At 38.4% G+C, this 22,041-nt stretch overlaps 1 protein-coding gene across 1 annotated transcript in view; it reads left to right on the top strand.

Annotated features, from left to right (window-relative positions):
* Atl3 (atlastin GTPase 3) overlaps positions 1-22,041 on the top strand; it is a 52,098-nt gene that overhangs the window by 14,987 nt on the left and 15,070 nt on the right. The window contains exons 2-6 of the mRNA XM_015507002.2: positions 380-594; positions 1,073-1,216; positions 8,137-8,241; positions 9,096-9,146; positions 21,699-21,755. Coding sequence (XP_015362488.1) covers positions 388-594; positions 1,073-1,216; positions 8,137-8,241; positions 9,096-9,146; positions 21,699-21,755 — 564 coding nt within the window. The 5' untranslated portion in view covers positions 380-387. The remainder of the gene's footprint in view (positions 1-379; positions 595-1,072; positions 1,217-8,136; positions 8,242-9,095; positions 9,147-21,698; positions 21,756-22,041) is intronic.

The raw sequence follows: 22,041 nt of genomic DNA, 5'->3' as shown, positions 1-22,041 counted from the left end.
AAAAAAAAAAAAAAAAAAGTTGGGGGGGCGCTGGGGATGTGGCTCAAGCGGTAGCGCGCTCCCCTGGCATGCGTGCCGCCCGGGTTCAATCCTCAGCACCACATACAAACAAAGATGTTGTGTCCGCCGAAAACTAAAAAATATTAAAAAATTCTCTCTCTCTCTCTCTCACTCACTCTCACTCTCTCTTTAAAAAAAAAAAAAAAGGACTGGGGATGGGGATGTAGCTAGGTAGTAGAATACCACTGGGTTCAATCCGTAGTACGTTAAATAATAACTTTTATATGTATACATGTTGTCTATATGTATGTTTATATTTGTGTATGTATGTGTGTTTAAAAGAGTTTAAAACTAATATTTTTTCACAACGTTAACGTAGGTGATGCCATGGAAAGCGGAAAGCCTGGTCCAGTGCAAGTTGTTTTGGTTCAGAAAGAGCAGCATTCCTTTGAGCTAGAAGAAAAAGCGTTGGCTAGCATTCTTCTGCAGGACCATATCCGAGATCTCGATGTGGTGGTTGTGTCAGTGGCTGGTGCCTTCCGAAAGGGCAAATCCTTCATTCTGGATTTTATGCTGCGATACTTATATTCTCAGGTAAGGGATAATTAGTTTATCTCATGGTGAGAAATGAGACTTTTATGTCCAAAAAAGCAAAATAAGCTCTTGAATTATCCTTGATGTGTAAAATTACTTGTTTTCGATTTAATTGAGGCCCAGGCTGTGCTACAGGCTATGCTTGTAATCCCAGCAACTCTGGAGGCTGAGGCTGAGGATCACAAGTTCTAGGTCAGCCTCAGCAATTTAGTCTTAAGTTGCTTAGATCTTGTTTCACACACATACAAAAAAAAACGTCCGGGACTGTGACTCAGTGGTAAAGGGTTCCTGAGTTCAATCTCTGGTTACTCCCGTCCCCCTCCCCCCCCAAAAAAAAAGATTTAGTGGAGGGGTCTGGGGTATAGCTCAGTAAAAGAGTGTTTGCCTTGTATCTATGAGGTAAGGTCTTGGGTTTGATCTCCAGTAATGAATGGGGAAAAAATGGCAAATTAATGGAAATGTTTTATTTCTCCTTTAGAAGGAAGGTGGCCATTCAAATTGGTTGGGTGACCCAGAAGAACCATTAACAGGATTTTCATGGCGAGGAGGCTCTGACCCAGAAACCACTGGGATTCAGATCTGGAGTGATGTTTTCACTGTGGAGAAGCCAGGTGGGAAGAAGGTAAGGATGAAAACAAAAAAACAAAAAGAAAAGAAAAACAACAAAAAAGTGAACTTTAAGTATACTGTGTTAATTCATTTAAAAAATACTATTTTTAATCAAAGTGTTGTAAGTGTATGGTTTAAAAATAACATGTGGACATAATGTGTAAAAGTTCAACTACATGATTCTTCTGTAAGGCTTCTAACAGGAAGTAGCTGTCAATGTGTTGTTCTTCCCTTTCCCAGTTTTCACTTTCTAGAGGCTTTGCTTTCACTGTTAAGAATGTTACCTCGGGGCTGGGGATGTGGCTCAAGCGGTAGCGCGCTCGCCTGGCATGCGTGCGGCCCGGGTTGGATCCTCAGCACCACATACAAACAAAGATGTTGTGTCCGCCGAAAACTAAAATAAATAAATAAATAAATATTTAAAAAAAAAAAAAAAAGTCCTGTTTAAAAAAAAAAAAGAATGTTACCTCTATTTTTTACTTCTTGTCCCTGTTCACGTCATGAGTGGCACATACCTACTATCATTGTTGTGAGAACTGATTAGAGAGAGGGCAGTAGGCTATCTCACTATGGAGAAGGTGGGCATTCACTCCCCAGCCCTAGTAAGCTTCCCATCTGGTGGCATCCATACCTAATAAGCTGCAGTTGCAGAGCCTCTTCACAACTTATATGATTGGGAGAGCAGGTCTTGTATTTCTTACACTGACTTTATACCATTCCTTGTTTTTAGCCCTATGCCTTCGTAGCTGTTTGTGCCTGAGTCTTTCCAGCCTCAGAAGATTTCACATCCCCTTTCTGGTTGTTCAGTTTCAACCTTTCCCTAATCTAAGTTCTAATATAGGATTGGGAGCTGAAGAGTTGATACACAATTTTTTTGTTTTTGTTTTTGGGTACTGGGGGTTGGACCCAGTTATGCTTTACTACTGAGCTACATTCCTAGCCTTATTTTTTTTGGTGGTACTAGGGATTGAACCCAGGGCCTTGTGTATGAAAGTCAAGCATGTTACCAGCTTAGCTATATTCCCAACCCCCCATTCCTAGACTTTAAATTTTTTTTTTTTTTTTTTTAAATTTTCATACAGCGTCTCACTAAGTAAGTTGCTTAGGGCTTTGCTAAGTTGCTGAGGCTATCCTTGAATTTGTGATCCTTCTGCCTTAGTTTCTTTCTTGAGTTGCTGGGATTACAGGTATGTAACACTTTGCCCAGGTGATACACAATTCTTTTTTTTTTTTTTTTTTTTNAATTTTTTTTTTTTTTTTTTTTTTTTAAGAAATTTATGTAAATTTTATTTGTTGACTTTTTTTTTTTTTGTACCAAGGATTGAACTCAGGAGCACTTGACCTCTGAGCCACATCCCCAGCCCTATTTGGTATTTTATTTTGAGACAGGGTCTCACTTAGTTGCTTAGTGCCTTGCCATTGTTGAGGCTGGCTTTGAACTTGCGATCCTCCTGCCTCAGCCTTCCAAGCTGCTGGGATTACAGGCATGTGCCACTGTGCCTGGCCACAATTTTTAAAAAAAAAAAAAAAAAAAAATTAATAGTAAATGGACACAGAATACCTTTGTTTTATTTTTATGTGGTGCTGAGCATTGAACCCAGTGCCTCACACATGTGAGGCAAGCACTTTACCACTGAGCTACAGTCTCAGCCCGTGACTATTGATTCTTAACATTTTGGGACATTTCTAGGAAGTTAGTAGTAAGGAAGTTTTGTTTTTAATTTTTGATATTTGTAGGTCCTTCTTTTTTTTTTAGATCCTGTTGAATTGACTCTTTTATGAAGCTCCATGTTTTTTGTTATTTTGTTTTTTGCCTTTTAAAAATATTAATAGTTTTATAACCCGTGCCCCTTTTTTTTTTTTTTTTTTTAACTAAGGATTGAACTCCAGGGGCATTCTACCACTGAGCTATATCACCAGCCACCCTTTTTTTTTTTAACTTAAATTTTTTTTTTTTTGTACTGGGGATTAAACTCAGGGGCATTTAACCACTGAACCACATCCCCAACCCTTAATTTTAAATTTTGAGACAAAATTTCTTGAAGTTTCCCAGGGTTGCCTCAATCTTGTGATTTCCCCTGCCTTAGCCTCCTGAATAGTTGAGATTCTAGGCATAAACCACTGTGCCAGCAGTAAACTTATTTTTTAAAAAATTTTAAATTTTTTAAAATTTATTTAAATTTCTAGAAACTTTTTTATTCTTATACATGACTAAACTTAATTTTTTAAAAGCAGTTTTAGGTTTACAGGAAAATGGTTTGGAAAGTAGAGTTCCCACACTTATAATTCTCTGTCAGTTACCCACTGATGTGTATGATATATTGATTACACTTTAATGAACCAGTCTTTATCTCTTGTCATTAATTAAAGCTCAGAGTTTACATTAGGGTTTACTCATTGTGTTGGACATTGTGTGGATTTTGACAAATGGATAATGGTGTTTTTCTACCATTTGGACCATATAGAATAAAAATTGCCCTAAAAATTCTCTGACTTACCTGTTTTTTTCTCTCTCTTCTTTTGTCTCCCCAGATTTCAGACATCCACTGATATTTTATTTTTTATTTATTTTTTGGTGCTGGAAATTGAACCTGGGGGTGCTTAACCACTGAACTACTCTCCAGTCCTTTTTTATTTTTGAGATAGGGTCTCACTAAGTTGTTTGGGACCTGCTAAAATTGCTGAGGCTGGTTCTGAACTTGTGATCCTCCTGCTTCACCCTCCCAAGTCACTGGGATTATAGGTGTGCGCCACCACTCCCAGCTATATTTTTACTTATAGTTTTGTCTTTTCCAGAATGTCATATAGTTGGACTCAAACAGCATGTTGCCATTTCAGAATGAATTCTTTCACTCAGCAATGTGCTTTTAAAAAGGTTCCTCTGTATCTTTGTATTTCTTGAAAGCTTATTTTTATTGTTGAATATTTCATTGTATGGAGGTATCATCATTTGTTTATGTGTTCACCTGCTGAAGAACATCTTGGTTATTTCCAAATTTTGGCAGTTAAATCAATCAACCAATATCTATTTCTCCCTCCCTCTCCCTCTCTCTCTCTCTCTCTCTCTCTCTCTCTCCTNTTGTATCTGGCTAGTGATGTTCTCTCTCTCTCTCTCCCCCCCCTCCCTCTCTCCCTCTCCCCCCCCTTTCCCTCTCTCCCTCTCTCCTATGATTGCTGAATTATTAATAGAGAATGTGTTTAGTGTTGTAAGAACCTGCCAAACTACTTTCAAGAGTGGCTGTACCATTTTGCATTTCCACCAACAATGAATGAAGGGTTCCTTTTACTCCACATCTTCACCAGCATCTGATGTCAGTGTTTTGGGTTTTCATTATTCTAACAGATATGTAGTACTATCTCACCATTATGTTTCCTTCTCTTAAAAAACATTCTGTTAAAACTTTCAGCAGGATCAGGAATGCTTTATATTGGATATATGCCATATTGATGACAATTCTTTTTTTTTTTTTTTGAATTTTTTTTAGTTGTAGATGGATACAATACATTTATTTATTTATTTATTTTTATGTGGCCCTGAGTATTGAACCCAGTGCCTCACACATTCGAGGCAAGCATACTGCGACTGAGCAACTAAGCTACAATCCCAGCCTGATAACAATTCTTTATATGTTAACAAAAATAAAGTTTAGTATGATTTTCTTTTTCTTTTCTTTTTTTTAAATACTCAGGGAGATTATAGCCTGGAAACTTAAGTGATTTAAAAAGTGGAGAATTCTTTTTATTTGCTTTTGCATTTTAACTAAGAGTCAACATCAGTAATTATTAAGATCTGGAACTTACATATTAAACAGCCTAAGAATATACTACATTTCATAATTGCCATTGCTTCCTTTTCCTTTTTTATAATCTTTGTTAAAGTGAACATCCTGAAAATATCTTGTTGAGTAAAATTGCAATTGTGTCTTGAGGCCACAGCTTTTTAAAAATTTTTTTTGGTACTGGGGATTGAAGCCACGGGCACTTAACTACTGGGCCACATCCTCAGCCCTTTTTGTATTTTATTTAGAGACAGGGTCTTTTTTTTTTTTTTTTTAAATTTTTTAGTTGTAGTTGGACACAATATCTTTGTTTTATTTATTTATTTTTATGTGGTGCTGAGGATCGAACCCAGGGCCTCGCACATACTAGGTGAATACTCTTACCGCTGAGCCCCAGCCCCAGCCCCTAGAGACAGGGTCTTGCTGAGTTGCTAAATGCCTTGCTAAGTTGCTGAGGCTGGCTTCAAACTCTCAATCCTCCTGCCTCAGCCTCCCAAGCTGCTGGGATTATAGGTGTGCATTACCATGCCTGGCTGAAGCCACAGCTTTTTAAACTGTTAGTATTCTGTTAGAGGTAGAAAAATCAATCTATTGGCTCATAACCAGTATTTAAAACATTTTAAAGAACTAGAACAGAATAGAAATTTTCATAGTGGAGTGTGCATAAAAATCTGGTTTCAGCTTTTTGTACAGGTGTATTTATTTGATTATGGTATAAAGTATATTTCTCACAGTGGTTTCCAGCCCAAAACATTAGAAAGCCACTGTGAAGTGGAATTGCTGGGAGTGGAAGGCTCATTTCCCCTTTCTTGAGAATACCCTTTATAGCTACTGACAGATGTTCTTGATAGTGGTTATGGCTGTTTACTATTCCATTATATGGTATGAGAATACCATTTCTTCCAACTCCTTCCCCTCAAAGAAATTTTCTTTAGTATTTCCCCTTGTTTGCTTTTTTTAGTCTGGTTTTCCTAGTTAGCAAATGCATCCCAGGATTAACTCTTTTTTTATTGAGATACAATTAACACTAGAAAATTAATCATCTAGAAGCATTTTATTTATTTATTTATTTATTTATTTGTGGTGCTGGAGATTGAACCCAGGACCTTGTGCATGCAAGCACTCTACCAACTGAGAATATCCCCAGCCCCTATTTTGTGTTTTTTAATATACTTCTAAGCTGTGCAGGTATCACTACCATATAATTCTGGAACCTTTTCATTACATCAAAAAGAAACCCAGGGAGCTGGAGTTGTAGCTCAGTGGTAGAGCGCTTGCCTTGTACGTGTGAGACACTGCCTTGTATGTGTGAGACGGCACCAAATATAAATAAGCAAATAAAATAAAGGTCCATCAACAATTAAAAATATATATAAGAAAAAGAAAAAAAGAAACCTCAGTATCCATTAGCAGTCAGTCCCCATTTCCCTCTTCTGTCAACCACTGGCCACTACTACTCTGCTTTCTTCATGACTCTGTCTGTGACATTTCACATGAATGAAGTGTTATGTGTTTTTTCATGTCTTCCCTCTTGTACTAGGCTCAGTGCCCTCATGGCTCATAAATGATGTAGTATGCATCAATATTTTACTCCCTTCCATGGCTAAATAATAATCCATTTTATGAATATGCCACATTCTCTGTCATCAGTTGATGGAAATTTGGGTTGTTTATACTTTCTGGCTATTGTGAATAATGCTGCCTTGAACAGTTGTGTACAAGGTAGCTGTACCAACCTATTTTTCTCACTAGCAATACAGGAGGCTTTAGTTTTCATATCCTTGACAACACCTGATGCTATATATCTTTTTTGGGGGGTACTGAGAATTGAATTCAGGGGCACTCAACCACTGAGTCACATCCCTAGCCATATTTGGTATTTAATTTAGAGACGGTCTCACTTAGTTGCTTAGTGCCTAGCTTTTGCAGAGGCTGGCTTTGAACTCACGATCCTCCTGTCTCAGCCTCCCAAGCTGCTGGGAATACAAGCATGAGCCACAATTCCCGACTGAGGCTGTGGGTTTCATGATCAGTCCTGAAAAAAAAAAATCTGTTTTAATTGTGTAATCTTTATTTTTTAAGTTGTACAGTTTCTTATTTATTCTAGATACTAGTCCTTCTCGTTGTGTGTTTGTGTGTGTGTGTGTTGCCTTTTCACTTTTATTTTTTTTAGTTGTAAATGGACACAATATCTTTTATGTATTTATTGTTATATGGTGCTGAGGATGGAACCCAGTGCCTCACCCCTGTGAGGCAAGCACTCTATCACTGAGCTACAGCCCCAGCCTGCCTTTTCACTTTCTTTTTTTTCTTTTTAATTTTTTTAAATTTTTTATTTATAAATGAACACAATATCTTTTATTTATTTTTATGTGATGCTGAGGATTAAACCCAGTGCCTCATACATGCTAGGCTGGTGCTTTACCACTGAGCCACAACCCCAGCCCCTCACTTTAATAGTGCCCTAATAACTACAAAAGTTGTCCCTGGCCCCCCCTCCTTCCCAGTTCTGGTTATTGAACCCGGAGGCAATATTACTGCACTACATCCATAGGCCTTTAAAAAAGGAGTTTTGGGCTGGGGTTGTGGCTCAGTGGTAGAGTGCTTGCTTATCATGCGTAAAGCACTGGGTTCAATCCCCAGCACCCCATAAAAAATACTAAATAAAGATATTGTGTCCATCTACAACTAAACAAACAGGCAAACAAAAAAACTTTAAAAGATAGGGTCCTGCTAAGTTGCCCGGGCTGGACTTTTAGCTTGTGAATTTCCTGCTTCAGCCTCCCAAGTATCTGGGATCACAGGCGTGCATCACCACACTTACCTAGTTTTTAAAATTTATTTTTTAACAATGAAAAACCATTGAACGACTGATGGGGGATGGGGTAGTGAGGTGATTGATTTCAGTGTTGGCTGTTTTGATTGGTGGGGCAATTTTCCTCCTGTGTTGCCTTGTGTGCCTCTGTTTTGTGGCATCTCACCGGGTCAGAACAGATGTTCTCCAGCAAAGTGCTCTGGTCAAAGCAAGGTACCTGAATAATTGTTCTTTTCTAATAGACACTAAGTGGGTGCTTGAGGCTCATGTAAACAAATCTGTCCTTTACATTTTCTCTCTTCTCTCTTCAACATATTTTATTTGTATTTATTTTTTTAGGTTGCAGTTATTCTGATGGACACACAAGGGGCTTTTGACAGCCAGTCAACTGTGAAAGACTGTGCCACCATTTTCGCTCTAAGCACCATGACTAGTTCTGTTCAGGTAAAAACCACTTAACTTAAAATAAGAGGAAATAGGATAAAGGGAGGCCATCAATTTTTTTTTCTTTTGGGTACGGGGGATTGAACTCGGGGGGCACGCAATCACTGGTCCTCATCCTCAGCCCTATTTTGTATTTTATTTAGTGACGGGATCTCACTGAGTTGCTTAGCACCTTGCTTTTGCTGAGACTGGCTTTGAACTCATGATCTTTCTGTCTCAGCCTCTCGAGCTGCTGGGATTATAAGTGTGCACCAGCGTGCCCAGTCTATCTAGTTTTAGTTACTGTTCTATTAAAAAAAATTCCTGTGATGATATGTAAATGTTCTTTTTAGACTATAGATGTAAGAAAAACTCTTAGCTCAAGAAGGGGGCTAAATTATATTTCCTCTTTGGTGATAATCATATGTAATATGTTCTAGGAAAGGTCCAAAATTTGGAAATTGAAATTATATCTTTTATGTAGGAAATGTAGATTTGGTAAGAACTTAGGAAAATTATATTTTATAATGTAAAGGAAGAATTTTTTATTCCAACCTTGTATTTTTTTTTTCTCAAAGACAGATAATACTACTGTTTGAATGGGCTTCACTTTCTTATATGCAAGCCTTTAATTGTCCACACTTCTTTTTTTCTTATTCACTTTTTAATTGTAGTTGGACATAATACCTTTATTTTATTTATTTATTTTTATGTGGTGCTGAGGATCAAACCCAAGGCCTTGCACATGCTAGGTGAGCACTCTACCGCTGAGCCACAACCCAGTCTGTGTCCAAACTTCTTTTTGAATGCTTTAGGCTTATTTGGGATTTGTTTGAAGTAAGTCAGAATAGATCAAGTTGGGTTTTGTTTTCTAGATTTATAATTTGTCCCAGAACATTCAGGAAGATGATCTTCAACAGCTGCAGGTATGTATTATAAATATTTTAACATCATAATCCATCACTTAAAGTTTTATGAGTAAGAAAACTATGAGAACTGAATAGTTTTTTAGCAAATGATTGAAACCTGAAGCATTTGGTTCTTAGTAATCCTACACTGATGTCTATAGCTGAGGTGGAGCAAATGGTGGTCAGCAGGAAAGGTGTTACAGATTGGGGAAGAGAATGAAAGAAAATGGATGAGTAAGAGCTTCAAGTATATGTTGGGTGAGATGTTAAAGGAGAGGGAGCAGGAAGAAGGGGTTTCAGGGTGTGATGGGAGGAGCTGAGTGATGAAGTCAGAGAGGCAGTGAGATCAGGTTCACACCAGGCCTTGGGTATTTCTTGTCGGGGAGATGGGAGCCATAGGGAGTTTTGAGCGGAGGAGCCATAGGGAGTTTGGAGCAGAGGAGTGGTGTTATCTGACGTTGTAAAAGGATCACTGGCTGCTGGGTTCAGAATGTTTAGGGGTGCAAGAATGCATTCAGTGAGAACGGTTATGGAGTTACTGCAGTAATGCAGGTGAGGTTAAATAAATTAGTATTTGTTAAATGCATAGAATTATGTGCCAAGAAAGTAGTGTTTTCTAATGTTTAACAGTTGTTAACCACTGTTATTATTACTGTTACTACAATTATTATTCAGTGACTTCTTCATAGCAGTTCTTATCTGTTTTTCCTGTAAAACACTTTTTTGTTGGGTATTCTAGGGTTGGATGCAATTCTTAGCATGCTTCTCTACTTTTACCTCCCCCAGTGACAATTCAAGTGAGTGAGTGTATCAGTTATGAGAGGGATTCCCTTGAATTATATATATTGTCTAGTCTTTTTAATAAAACAAGATCATTGTTAAATATTGGCCCTTAATGACTAAATGGCAATTATTTGTACTGTTTAATTGATGGTATTCTACTTATGTATGAGTGGTTGAGAGCTGTGGCTCTGTGTAACATTTCTATCAAAACTTAAGTTTGTCACCATATTATCTGAAATTTACTCCTTCCTTTCACAGGTTTTTCAAATGCTTGCCTGTGCAGTGTATAGGGCCAAGCACTATAGATATAACAGTGTTTTATATAGACCTGTTTGTGTGTGTGTGTGTGTGTGTGTGTGTGTGTGTGTGTGTGTGTTGCTGGGGATTGAACCCAGGATCTTGTGCATATGAGGCAAGCACTCTAACAGTTGAGAGTGGGCCCAGCCCCCCCCTGGTTCTTATCTTTTTAGATTTTGTAGCCAAGTCAGTGAGAGAGATGTGAATGAATAGGTAGGGTGGTGTGTTAAGATGTCCAAGACCACAAACCAGGTTGCTTAAAACAAATAGAATTAAATGTCTTATATTTCTGGAGGCCAGAAGTTGGAAATCAAGATGTTGGCAGGTCGTTCCAAAGAAATTGAAGATTGGTGGGTAGAATCTCTTTTTGCTTCTTTCTAGCTTCTGGTGGTTTACTCATGATCCTTGGTGTCCCTGGACATTCAGTCTCTTGTAACACGTCAGTCTTTGTCTCTTGTCTTCACATGGCTATATCTTCCTTGTATGTCTGTGTCTTTATGTGGCATTCTCTGTGTGGGTTTGTTTTTCATATTGGATTAGGGCCCATCCCAATGACCTTGTCTTCACTTGGTTACATCTATGAAGACCTGTTTCCAAATAAGGTCACACTCATAGGTGCTGGGTGTTAGGACTTCAACATGTTATTTTGAGGGACACAATTTGACCCATAACAGATAGTTAAGGAAAATAAGATACAGTTCCATAATTTTCCTATGATAACTATTCTCAAGAGCTTCATCATGTGCTGATTCTTCAAACTCAAGATATGTTTAAGTATGTCTTTCTCTAATCATTTCAGCATAAATCTTCTGCTTTTTGTCTTACACAGTCTTGCAACTCCTGTACTGATCTTATCTTGTGTGAGGTCTCACAACAGCTCTCCAGCTGACTTTCCTGTTGCTGTTTCTTTTATGGGAGAACTGTTACACACTGCTGAATCATCTTTTTAAAGTGTTAATGTAATTCTTAGACATCTGTATTATTTTCCGGATTATTGTATTACATCCAAGCTTTACTTTGTTCTTCAGCACAGTCTATACAGTCTATTTAACATGGTTTTCATTATCAATTATGATGTTTTAAGTTTCATTCATTTCTTTTTTTGTGGATACTGGGGATTGAACTCAGGGGTACTCCACCTCTGAGCCACATCCCCAGCCCTATTTTGTATTTTATTTAGAGACAGGGTCTCACTGAGTTGCTCAGCATCTCACTTTTTTTTTTTTTTTTTTTTTTGCTGAGGCTGGCTTTGAACTCGTGATCCTCCTCCCTCAGCCTCCCAAGCTGCTGGGATTACAAGTGTGTGGCACTGCACCTGGCTAATTTCATTCATTCTTCCCTAGTAATGCAAATGCTCATAGTTCCTACAAAATTCAAATTGCTTAATTCTTGTAATTTTTGAAATAAGGTATTTGTTTTTTGTTCTGGTATCTTTTCTTTTGGCCACATTCTCTTTCTTTGAACTCAATTTTTAAAAAAATCACATTTTCTTTAAGACTTTTGTAAACTAGTGCTGAGCACTATTACTTTATATTCTTGAGTTCCAGTAACTGGATGTAGTTTTAAGTGTTGGAGACATTAAAGTTTGGAGATTTTTCCCAGTGATATGCAATTTTTATTTTCTCTACAGTAAATATTCTCATGAAAGTACCTTTTATCTTTTATGCTACAATAATAGGTTTGTTGTGGAAGGATTTTTGGGCTGAGATAGAAGCATATATTATGGATAACTTGTAAATTTTGGGAATAAGAGAGGGAATTTTGGAAAAGGACCTGTGTTTGTAAGATAAAGCAGAGGGGTCTTTGGAATGGAAACCTTGGTGAGGGCAAAGAATAGCAATAGGAATGATTCAGTAGCTGAAACAAGGTCAAGGAGCCAGAGCAGAATGTTTGAATTTGTTTGACTTTGGTAGTGAAACAGTTATGGGTGACAGAGTCCAAGCTGTGGATATACTGGAGTGAAAAAGATCATTGGAGGTCAAATAGCAAGGGATTTTGAGGCAGGGATTGAATGTAAATGCCTACTTTGTTGGAAGAAAAGCCTTAGACAGATATCAAAGTCCTCAGTGAATGAGAAGGAAATGATGAGATGATTGGTAGATGGACAGCAGTAAAGAATGAAGGAAAGAGGTAAGTAAGTATACAGAATGAACAGATGCAAAAGGAATAGGGCTTTTGCAACACAATGGGCAATATGATTTAGAAGTGACACAGAGAAGGAAGGAAGTCACCAACCTCACCTTTTGTGAGAGAGTAATAGTCATTGTTTCAGATGTCTGTGGGGAAAACAGGGCCCTCAGATTTTAGTTAAAGTAAGGAGGCAGAGAAGCAGCTCAAATTTAGGGGGATTTGGTCTTTGGGGTTCAGAACTTACAGATTATTCAGTGGAAGTATCTGCATGGTGAAAGAAGGGAGATCTGGAGTATTATTTCCAGTGGGATGCCACTGCCATAAACTACGAACCTGGGGTGAGGGGATGTGGCTGCCTTTAGGTCATCAAATCAATGGATAGGTGAAAATAGGTATGATAGGCATGATGGATTTACTCATTATAGGTTCATTTACTGTATCAGTCCATTTTTCTATTACTATAATAAAATACCTAAACCTGAATATGCTTTATAAAGAAGATATAAATTTAGCTCACAGTTCTGGAAATTTAAGGGGATGTTGTCAGCATCAGCTAAGCTCTGGTGAAGGCCTACTGGTGGATGGCATCACAGTGGCAGGAGTGTCTGGGAGTGAGATCATGTTTCAAGAAAAGAAGCCAAAGAACAAACAGGAACTAACTAGGGTCCCAGGAGAACTGCATTAATCCCTTTCATGTTTCCAGTGACCTATAGACCTACCACATGGCTGCTCCTCTTAAAGTCCCACTGCCTCAACACTAATAACACTGAAGACCAAGCCTTCAACACATGAACCCTTGGGGGATAAACCACAGCACTCACATTAGGCCACCAGACAATGGCTAGAGGTCTTTTTCAACTTAAAAGGTTGGTGGTAGATTTAGCAAATTATATAAATATAAATGTTAAGAAGGAGAATATAATAATGTTGTGTGCCTGGAAATACACAAAAATCAACTGGAAAACAATTTAGAGCTTAAGAAATTAAATAGAGTACCCATTACAAAAAACTAGCATCTTGACTTTCCTGTCTGCCAACTGTAGTCCATTTAAAAAAGTAATGGAAAACACTTACTGTAGCAACAAAATATTTAAGTCATGGAATAAACTTAATGAGATCTGTAGGAAGCATTTCAGAACAGTGCGAGATGGGTTGGGGTTGTGGCTCGGCGGTAGAGCATTTGCCTAGCACATTGAGGTCCTGGATTTGATTCTCATTCTCAATACCACACACACACACACAAAATAAAACAACAGTATGAGACACAAAAAAGATTTAACCAGATGCAGGAATACATTACTTTCAACATACTGATTTCATTTCCTTTGGATATTTCTAGAGCATGTGGTAGTTATGTTTTCTTTTTTTTTTGGTATGGCTGATTGAACTCAGGAGCACTTTACCACTGAGCTCCATCCCTAGTCTCTTTTATTTTGGTGGGTAGAAGGGACAGGGTCTCATTAAATTGCTGAGGATATTTGTTTTCCTAAGTTGCCCAGGCTGGCCTTGAACTTGAGATCCTCCAGGCTCAACCTTCCAGGTTGCTGGGATTATAGGCATAGGCCACCATGCCCAGCCTCTTTTTTAAATTTTTTGAGGAACCTCCCTACTGTTTTCTGACAAGGCTGTCTTTTCAGAGGCAACCTCTTGTAGTGCTTTTGGTTGTTTTCTGCTTTGAGTTTTTTTTTTTTTTCTTTTGTATGGAGCATTAAACCCAAGGATGCTTAACCATTGACACATCCTAGCCCTTTTTATTTTTTATTTTGAGACAGGATCTTGCTGAGTTTCTCAGAGCCTTACTAAGTTGCTGAGGCTGGCTTTGAACTTGCAATTCTCCTTCCTCAGTCTCCCAAGCCACTGGGATTATAGGTGTGCACCACTGCGCCTGGCATGCTTCTAGATAAGAACATGATTATACCGCTGCTTTAAAATTTTTATTTATTGATTGATTGATTGTGCTGTTGATGGAACCCAGGGCCACAGGCAGGTCAGGCAAGCACTCTACCACTCAGCTACACCTTAGCCCCTCATTTTGTATTTTAAAAATTTAAATATTAATAATACATAAAATTAAGATTCAGTTTTCTTTATTCCCTCCACTCTTTATTTTTTTTATTTTTTGGAGATACCGGGGATTGAACTCAGGTACACTTGACCACTGAGCCTCATTCCCAGCCCTATTTTATATGTTTATTTAGAGACAGGGTCTCACCGAGTTGCTCATCGAGTGCCTTGCTGGCTTTGAACTTGTGATCTTCCTGCCTCAGCCTCCCAAGCTGATGGGTTTACAGGTGTTTGCCACTGTGCTCAGCTTTTTTTTTTTTTTTTTTGGTATTGAGATTGAACCCAGGGACATTTAACCACTGAGCCACATCTCCATAGTGAGACAGAGTCTCACTAAGTTGCTTAGGCTGATCTTTAACTTTTTTTTTTTTTTGGTACCTGGGATTGAACTCAGGGGCACTCACTGCATCCTCAGCCATATTTTGTATTTTTTTTTTGAGGCACTGAGTTGCTTAGTGCCTCGCCATTGCTGAGGCTAGCCTTGAACTTAACAATCCTCCTGCCTCAGCCTTCTGAACTACTGGAATTACAGGCGTGTGCCACTGTGCCCGCCTCCTTTTTTATATTTTATTTAGAGACAGGGTCTCGCTGAGTTGCTTAGGGCCTCGCTAAATTGCTGAGGCTGGCTTTGAGCTCTTAATCCCTTTGCCTCCGCCTCCTGAGCCACTGGGATTATAGATACGTATCACCATGTCTGGTTATTCCTTTCACTCTTTACCCACAGTTTCCCTCCTTTTATTATCCTAATAATTATATCATAATTTTTGGTTAAAAAATGACCATTATTCAGAGTTAATATTGTCAAAATGTTCATACTACCGAAAGTCCTAAACAGATTTAATGCAATTCCTATTATATTCCAGTGACATTCTCCATAGAAATAAGAAAAGCTGTCACAAAATTCATTTGGAAAAATAAGAGGCCCAGAATAGCCAGAGCAATCCTTTTTTATTTTATTTTTTTTGTGGTGCTGGGGATTGAACCCAGTGAATGTGAGGCAAGCACTTTACCAACTGAGCTGTATCCCCAGCCCTAGGCAAAGCAATCCTTAGTGAGAAAAGTGAAGCTGGAATATCAATTCCAGACCATAAATTATACTACAGAGCTATAGTAACAAAAACGGCCTGGTATTGGCACAAAACCAGTCATGTAGACCAATGGTACAGAATAGAAGACACAGAATCAAACCCACATAAATAGTTATCTCATATTAGACAAAGGCATCATAAACACACATTGGAGAAAAGTTAGCTTCTTCAACAAATGGTGCTGGAAAACTGGAAACTCATATGTAGCAAAATGAAATTAGACTCCTGTCTCTCAACCTGCACAAAACTCAAAGTAGATCAAGAACCTTAGGTATTATCAGAGACCCTGCACCTACCAGAAGAAAAAGTAAGCCCATGGGATTGGGGGTTGTGGCTCAGCGGTAGCGCGCTTGCCTAGCATGTGTGAGGCACTGGGTTCGATTCTCAATATCACATACAAATAAGTGAAAAAAAAAAAAGTCCATCAACAACTAAAAAAATATTAAAAAAAAAAAAAAAAGTAATCCCAAATCTCCATCATGTCAGCTTAGGAACTGAATTCCTCAATAAGATTCCTAAAATACAAGAAGTAAAACCAAGAATTAATAAATGGGATGGAATGAAACTAAAAAATTTCACAGCAAAGAAAACAATCAAAAATATGAAGAGAGTGCCTACAGAATGGGACAAAATCTTTGCCACCCGCACCTCAGATAGAGCATTAATCTCTAGGACATATAAAGAATTCAAACATTTAACACCAACCTCCCCCCCATAACCTAATAAATAAATTGGCAAAGGAACTGAATAGGCACTTTGCAGAAGAAGAAATACGATTGGTCAACAAATATATGAAAAAATATTCAACATCTCTAGCAGATAGAGAAATGCAAATTAAAACTACACTGAGATTTCATCACACTCCAGGCAGAATACCAATTATTAAGAATACGAATAACAATAAATGTTGGCAAGTATGTGGGGGAAAAGGTACACTCATACATTGCTGGTGGGACTGCAAATTGAGGCAACCGCTCTGGAAAGGAGTATGGAGATTCCTCAGAGAACTTGGAATGGAACCACCATTTGACCCAGTTATTCCACTCCTTGGTATAAACCAAAGGATTTAAAATCAGCATACTCTAGTGACACGACCACATCAATATCAATAGCAGCACACTTCATAATAGCCAAGCTATGAGGCAACCTAGGTGCCCTTCAATAGATGAATAGATAAAGAAAATGTGGTATGTATACACAAGGAATATTACTCAGCCAAAAAGAAGAATGATTTTATGACCTTTGCTGGTAAATGGATGGAATGGGAGACTGTCATGCTAAGTGAAATAAGCTATTCCCAATTAACCAAAGGCTGAATGTTCTGATATGTGGATGCTAACACATAATAAGGGCAGGGGCCGGGGAGGAGGGAAGAATAAAAGTTCACTGGATTAGACAAAGGGGAATGAATGGAAGGGAGGAGGGATAGGATTAGGAAGGACAGTAGAATAAATCAGATATAACTTTCCTATGTTCATATATGAATACATTACCAGTGTAACTCCACATCATGTACAAACCATAAAAACAGGAAGCTATACTTCATACATGTATGTTATGTCAAAATGCATTCTACTGTCATGTAACTAAAAAGAATAGATTAAAAAATGTTTAAAAAGGCCATTATTTGTCATTTTGTTGGTATATATGCATCCATGTCTCTGTTTAAGTACTGCATCCATGGATTCAACCAATCTCAAACTCATTTAAACTTTTCAGCATGATCTAAATACTTCTGGGTTGTTTTATCATTCCTGGGGAGGCCTTACATCTAGGAGTTGAGTGGTGCTGGAGTCTGGACTGCTGCTTGCTTGCCTGGTGGATAGCTCTCATCCAACAGTCTTCCTTTGCCACCATCCTGGCAATTTCATTTCACTTTACTCAGTTGGGTCCTGTTTAATCTTTGGATTATTCACTCCTAACTATCCATTCTCTAAAAGAGGAAACTTTTTTTGAGGTCTTCTAAGAATATTTTAATTTTATCCTAAACTTATAGAATGGAATTATTTTCTCTTAGAATTGTGAAGGTATGGTTTCATTGTCTTCCAGTATCCACTGTTGCTGCTAAGTCTTGAGTTATCTCATTCCTGTTTCTTTGTATGTGACGTGTTTTCTTTCTGGAGTTTGTAAGGTCTGAATTCTTGGTATGCATTCATGGTAAAGTGACTTAGTGTGGGCTTTTTCTTTTTCTTTCTTTCTTTTTTTTTTTTAAAAATATTTATTTATTTATTTATTTTTAGTTTTTCGGCAGACACAACATCTTTGTTTGTATGTGGTGCTGAGGATCGAACCCGGGCCGCACGCATGCCAGGCAAGCGTGCTACCGCTTGAGCCACATCCCCAGCCCTCTTTTTCTTTTTTTAATATCTTTATTTATTTTTATGTGGTGCTGAGAATCGAACCCAGTGCCTCACTAGTGGGAGGTGGGCGCTCTACCAATGAGCTACTGCCCCAGCCCCAGTGTGGGTTTTTTCTTCATTCTGGTAAATTTGTATCCTCAAAGAGATAAGATGTTGCAACTGAAAAATAACAGAATGATATTAAAAAGCAACATTCAGAAATAAAAAAAGATCTGGAAATTAGAACTATAAGAATAAAAATGAAAGATTCAGTAGGGGAGGAGTTAGAATATAAATTGGAGAAAAATTTCCCAGTAGGTTGAATAAATATACAAAGAGTAGAAACCAGGAAGGAGGGAGGGAGTGAAGGAGAAAGGGGAGGAGGGAGTGAAGGAGAGAGAGGAGAGAGAAACTTAGAGTGGGGGAGTGAGGATGGGAGGAGCTAGAGTGAGGAATGTGAAGGAGCAGGGAGGGCACACAACAGAAAAAGGATCAATTCAGGAGAATTTTAGCATGTTAATAATAGGTGTTAAAGAACAGAAAATGAAAAGAAAGAAATTAAATTTTTTTTTTTTTTTTTTTAGTTGTAGGTGAACTTATTTTTTTTATATGTGGTTCTGAAGATCCGTACCCAGGGCCTCACATGTGCTAGGCGAGCGCTCTACGGCTGAGCCACAACCCTATCCCTGAAAAGAAAGAAATTTGAAAAGGACATGATTTTGTCTTTGCTGCTTTAGGATTTTCTCAAATGTGTGATGGTCTTTGGGTGTCTGTATTTAAGAGTGGGAACTTGGTAAGAGGGCAGGTCTTATGTATTGGTGTGGATCATAGTGATTGGGTAAGATTACTAACTATTTTGTTGACAACTCCTAAATATTTGTCTTTGCAGAAGTTTATTCTTGGGCTGTCATTTTCCCCAGAGATTTCTTTGATCTTCCAGTAGAATGAGAGGGCTAAGGAGTCCCATCTCAGCATGTGCGTTTTTTTTTTTTTTTTTTAACCAGCTGGGCAGGTTCTTGTACTCCCCATCAGAAGACTCAGATAAAGGCACAGCTGCAGCAGAAATCAGACTCTTCATTGGGATGTTTTGTTCCAGTGAGAGACACAGCACTGACCAAGAGAGTGTCAAGCTGGCTTTCCAGACAAGAGGAGAGAGCCAGTCTTATTCTCATGGAATGGGTGGGTTTGAGTTTAGGAATATTAATTGCCTTTATATGAATTTTAGAAGGTGTTTTTCTTTTCCTTGGTGAGCACTTTAACCTTGAGGAAGGGATAGTCAGCCAGTCATCCAGGTGCCAAATGTTATTTGTCACATTAATTCTATGCCCTACATAAACATCTTTGCCCTGTGATAGGGATGAGTTGCTGTAGCTGTTAAAAGAGCACATAGGTAGGAAATGGAAAAGAACACAAATCATGACAGGTAACACTTCCTGTGAATATGCGACTTTGGGGATTCCTCAATAGTTTTATCCTTTGTTTGCCTGGGACAGGCTGGTGGGATCATCCTGCCCTAATGATGCATGTGGTTTCTGAAGCTAGTAAGGTTGTATGTGGATGAGTAAGGCACATACCACGCCTTTAATTGCTGATAGGCTATGAGTTGAACTCCCTGGAGAGGGTAGGAACTGTCTCGTTACCCCCCTCAGAACTTTTGCTTTACTAAAGGGTGCTGCTTTCCATGGGAGTCTCTGACTCACTCACTTTGACTTAAGTACTGGTGTCCAGTAAGGTAGTGGACTCATTCCTAAGCCCATCTGAGCTTGGTGTCCAAGGCTAGGATTTTTGTTTATTTATGCTCTCTAGACAGTATACCTTTCATCATCTGTGGTAGTCCGGAGAACATGGGGCTGAGTGGATGGGAATCTGGGGGTTTAGGTGCTCTCTGAAGAGATTTGCAAACATTTCTATAGTTGTCAGCCCCATTCTTCACATCTCTTCTGCAAGGTAACTGCACATTGATAATTTCTGAGCCTTTAAGGGATTCTCCTAAGAGAATCTGCTTATTTCTTATTGGTTCTTTCCTCTCACAGAATTCTTACAGGGCATAGAAAGCTAACATTTGAGTTATCTGTCTCTTTCTTTCAGAGTGTTTTGATAGTTCTATTTGCTGTCGTGTTATTTCCCATCCCTTTTATCCTGTGAGTTTATGATTTTTTTTTTTTTTTTTGGTAGTAGGAATTTTGAACTCAAGGGTGCTCTACCACTGAGCTAGATTCTCCAGCCCAGCCCTTTTTATTTTTTATTTTGAGATTGGGTCTTGCTAAAATTGTTGAGACTGGCCTCAAACTTGCTATCCTCCTGTCTTAGCCTCCCAAGTTGCTGACATTACAGGGTCTGTCTGACATTACAGACACTCTGTCTGTCTCTGAGTTTATAATTTCTATTTATTTATTTTGGAGTGCTGAGGAAAGAACCAAGGTCCTCACACATGCTAAGCAAGTGTTCTATTGCTGAGCTATCCCCCGCCCCAGTTTATAGCTTTGTTTTGTTTTGGTACTGGAGATTGAACTCGGGGGGCACTGGACCACTGAACCACCTCCCCAACCCTATTTTGTATTTTATTTAGACAGAGGGTTTCACTGAGTTGTGTAATGCCTCGCTTTTGCTGAGGCTGGCTTGAACTCATGATCCTCCTGTCTCAGACTCCTGAGCCACTGAAATTACAGTCATGTGACAGACCCCAATTTCTAACTTTTAAATATCACTTTGTTATACTTTTAAATATCACTTTGTTATACTTTTAGTGAGACTTCACAAAAAAAAACAGGTAAATGTAAACTCTCAACTTGAATCATTGATTCAGTCATTTGAATGTCATGAATACTATGGCCCTGTACTTTTCTTGCTGCTTCTTGTTACAAAATACAGAACTGGCAGATGTTCTTGCCCTCCTGTGGTTTAAATGTTTGTTGTGAAGATTGACACTATTCAAGACAAGTATTGAGATGTAGTATATTAGATAATGGTTAATGTTAGAAAAATAAAAAGGACATGGATTAGGAAATACTGTGTGGAGAGTTGTAATCTTTTTAGGTATATGGTTATGGAAAGTTTGTTCAGAAGGACTTTTTGAGTAAAGACCTTAAGAATCAAGGGAGCCAATCCCAAGAATTTTTTTTTTTTTTTTTTTTTTTGTACCTCGGAGCGAACCCAGGGGTGCTTAACCATGAGCCACATGCCCAGCCCTTTTTTATATTTTATTTTGAGACAGGGTCTCATGAGTCTGGCTTTTAACTCATGATCTTCCTGTGTCAGCCTCACAAGTTGCTGGGATTACACATGTGTGCCACTGTACTTGGAACCCAAGGATATATATGGGGGCAAGAACACTGCAGCAGAAGGAGGAACCAGAATAAAGTCCCTGAGGGAGCTTTGTGCCCAGTGTGTTTGAGGCATAGTGTGAGAGGAACCAATGTGTCTGGATCACAATATAGTTTTAATATACTAATTTAATATACTAATACTAGTTTTAATACTAAGTGAGGTTGACAGAGTTGTGAGCAGAGTCATGCTATGTTCTAACATTATGTATAGCAGAGCTACTGTGACTGCTGTCTTGAGAATAGTCCATGGGGAGGCAAGGGCTGAGGTGGGGAGACCAGTTAGAAGGCTGTTGCAGTATTCTAGCCCATGTGGAAGTACTCAGTGGTTGGATTCTGGTTTGACTAATGAATTGGGATATGAGAGAGAGGGGAATCACCAAGATTATTTTAAGGTTCATAGCTTCTGTGGTCTTTTAAAACTATAGAACTTTGGTTTTAATATTAGTAGTATCCAGTCTGTTAAATAAATACTTTTCTAAAGAATAACATAGAATTATTTTAAGTTATTTTGCTTTACAAACCAAAGCTCTTCTTTTTTTAAAGCTCTTCACAGAATACGGTCGTCTGGCAATGGATGAAATTTCCCAAAAACCCTTCCAGGTAAATTATTAACTATGAATGTAATATGTATCTTTGTTTTTAGTTAAAATAAATCAGCAAATGATAGCTCACAGGCTAAATGTGGCCTGTTGCCTGTTTTTATATGACCTGTGAGCCATACACACAGACACACACACACACACACACACACACACACATATTTTAATTTTTTGCAGTGCTGGGGATTGAACACACATCCTTATGCATGGTAGGCCAATGTTCTACCACAGAGCTACATCCCCAGTCCTGGTTTTATTTTTTATTTTTGGTACTAGGGATTGAACTC

This window comes from Marmota marmota, unplaced genomic scaffold (assembly GCF_001458135.2).
Source record: "Marmota marmota marmota unplaced genomic scaffold, marMar, whole genome shotgun sequence".
Taxonomy (NCBI): Eukaryota; Metazoa; Chordata; class Mammalia; order Rodentia; family Sciuridae; genus Marmota; species Marmota marmota.
This window is presented reverse-complemented; position numbering and strand designations above follow the sequence as displayed.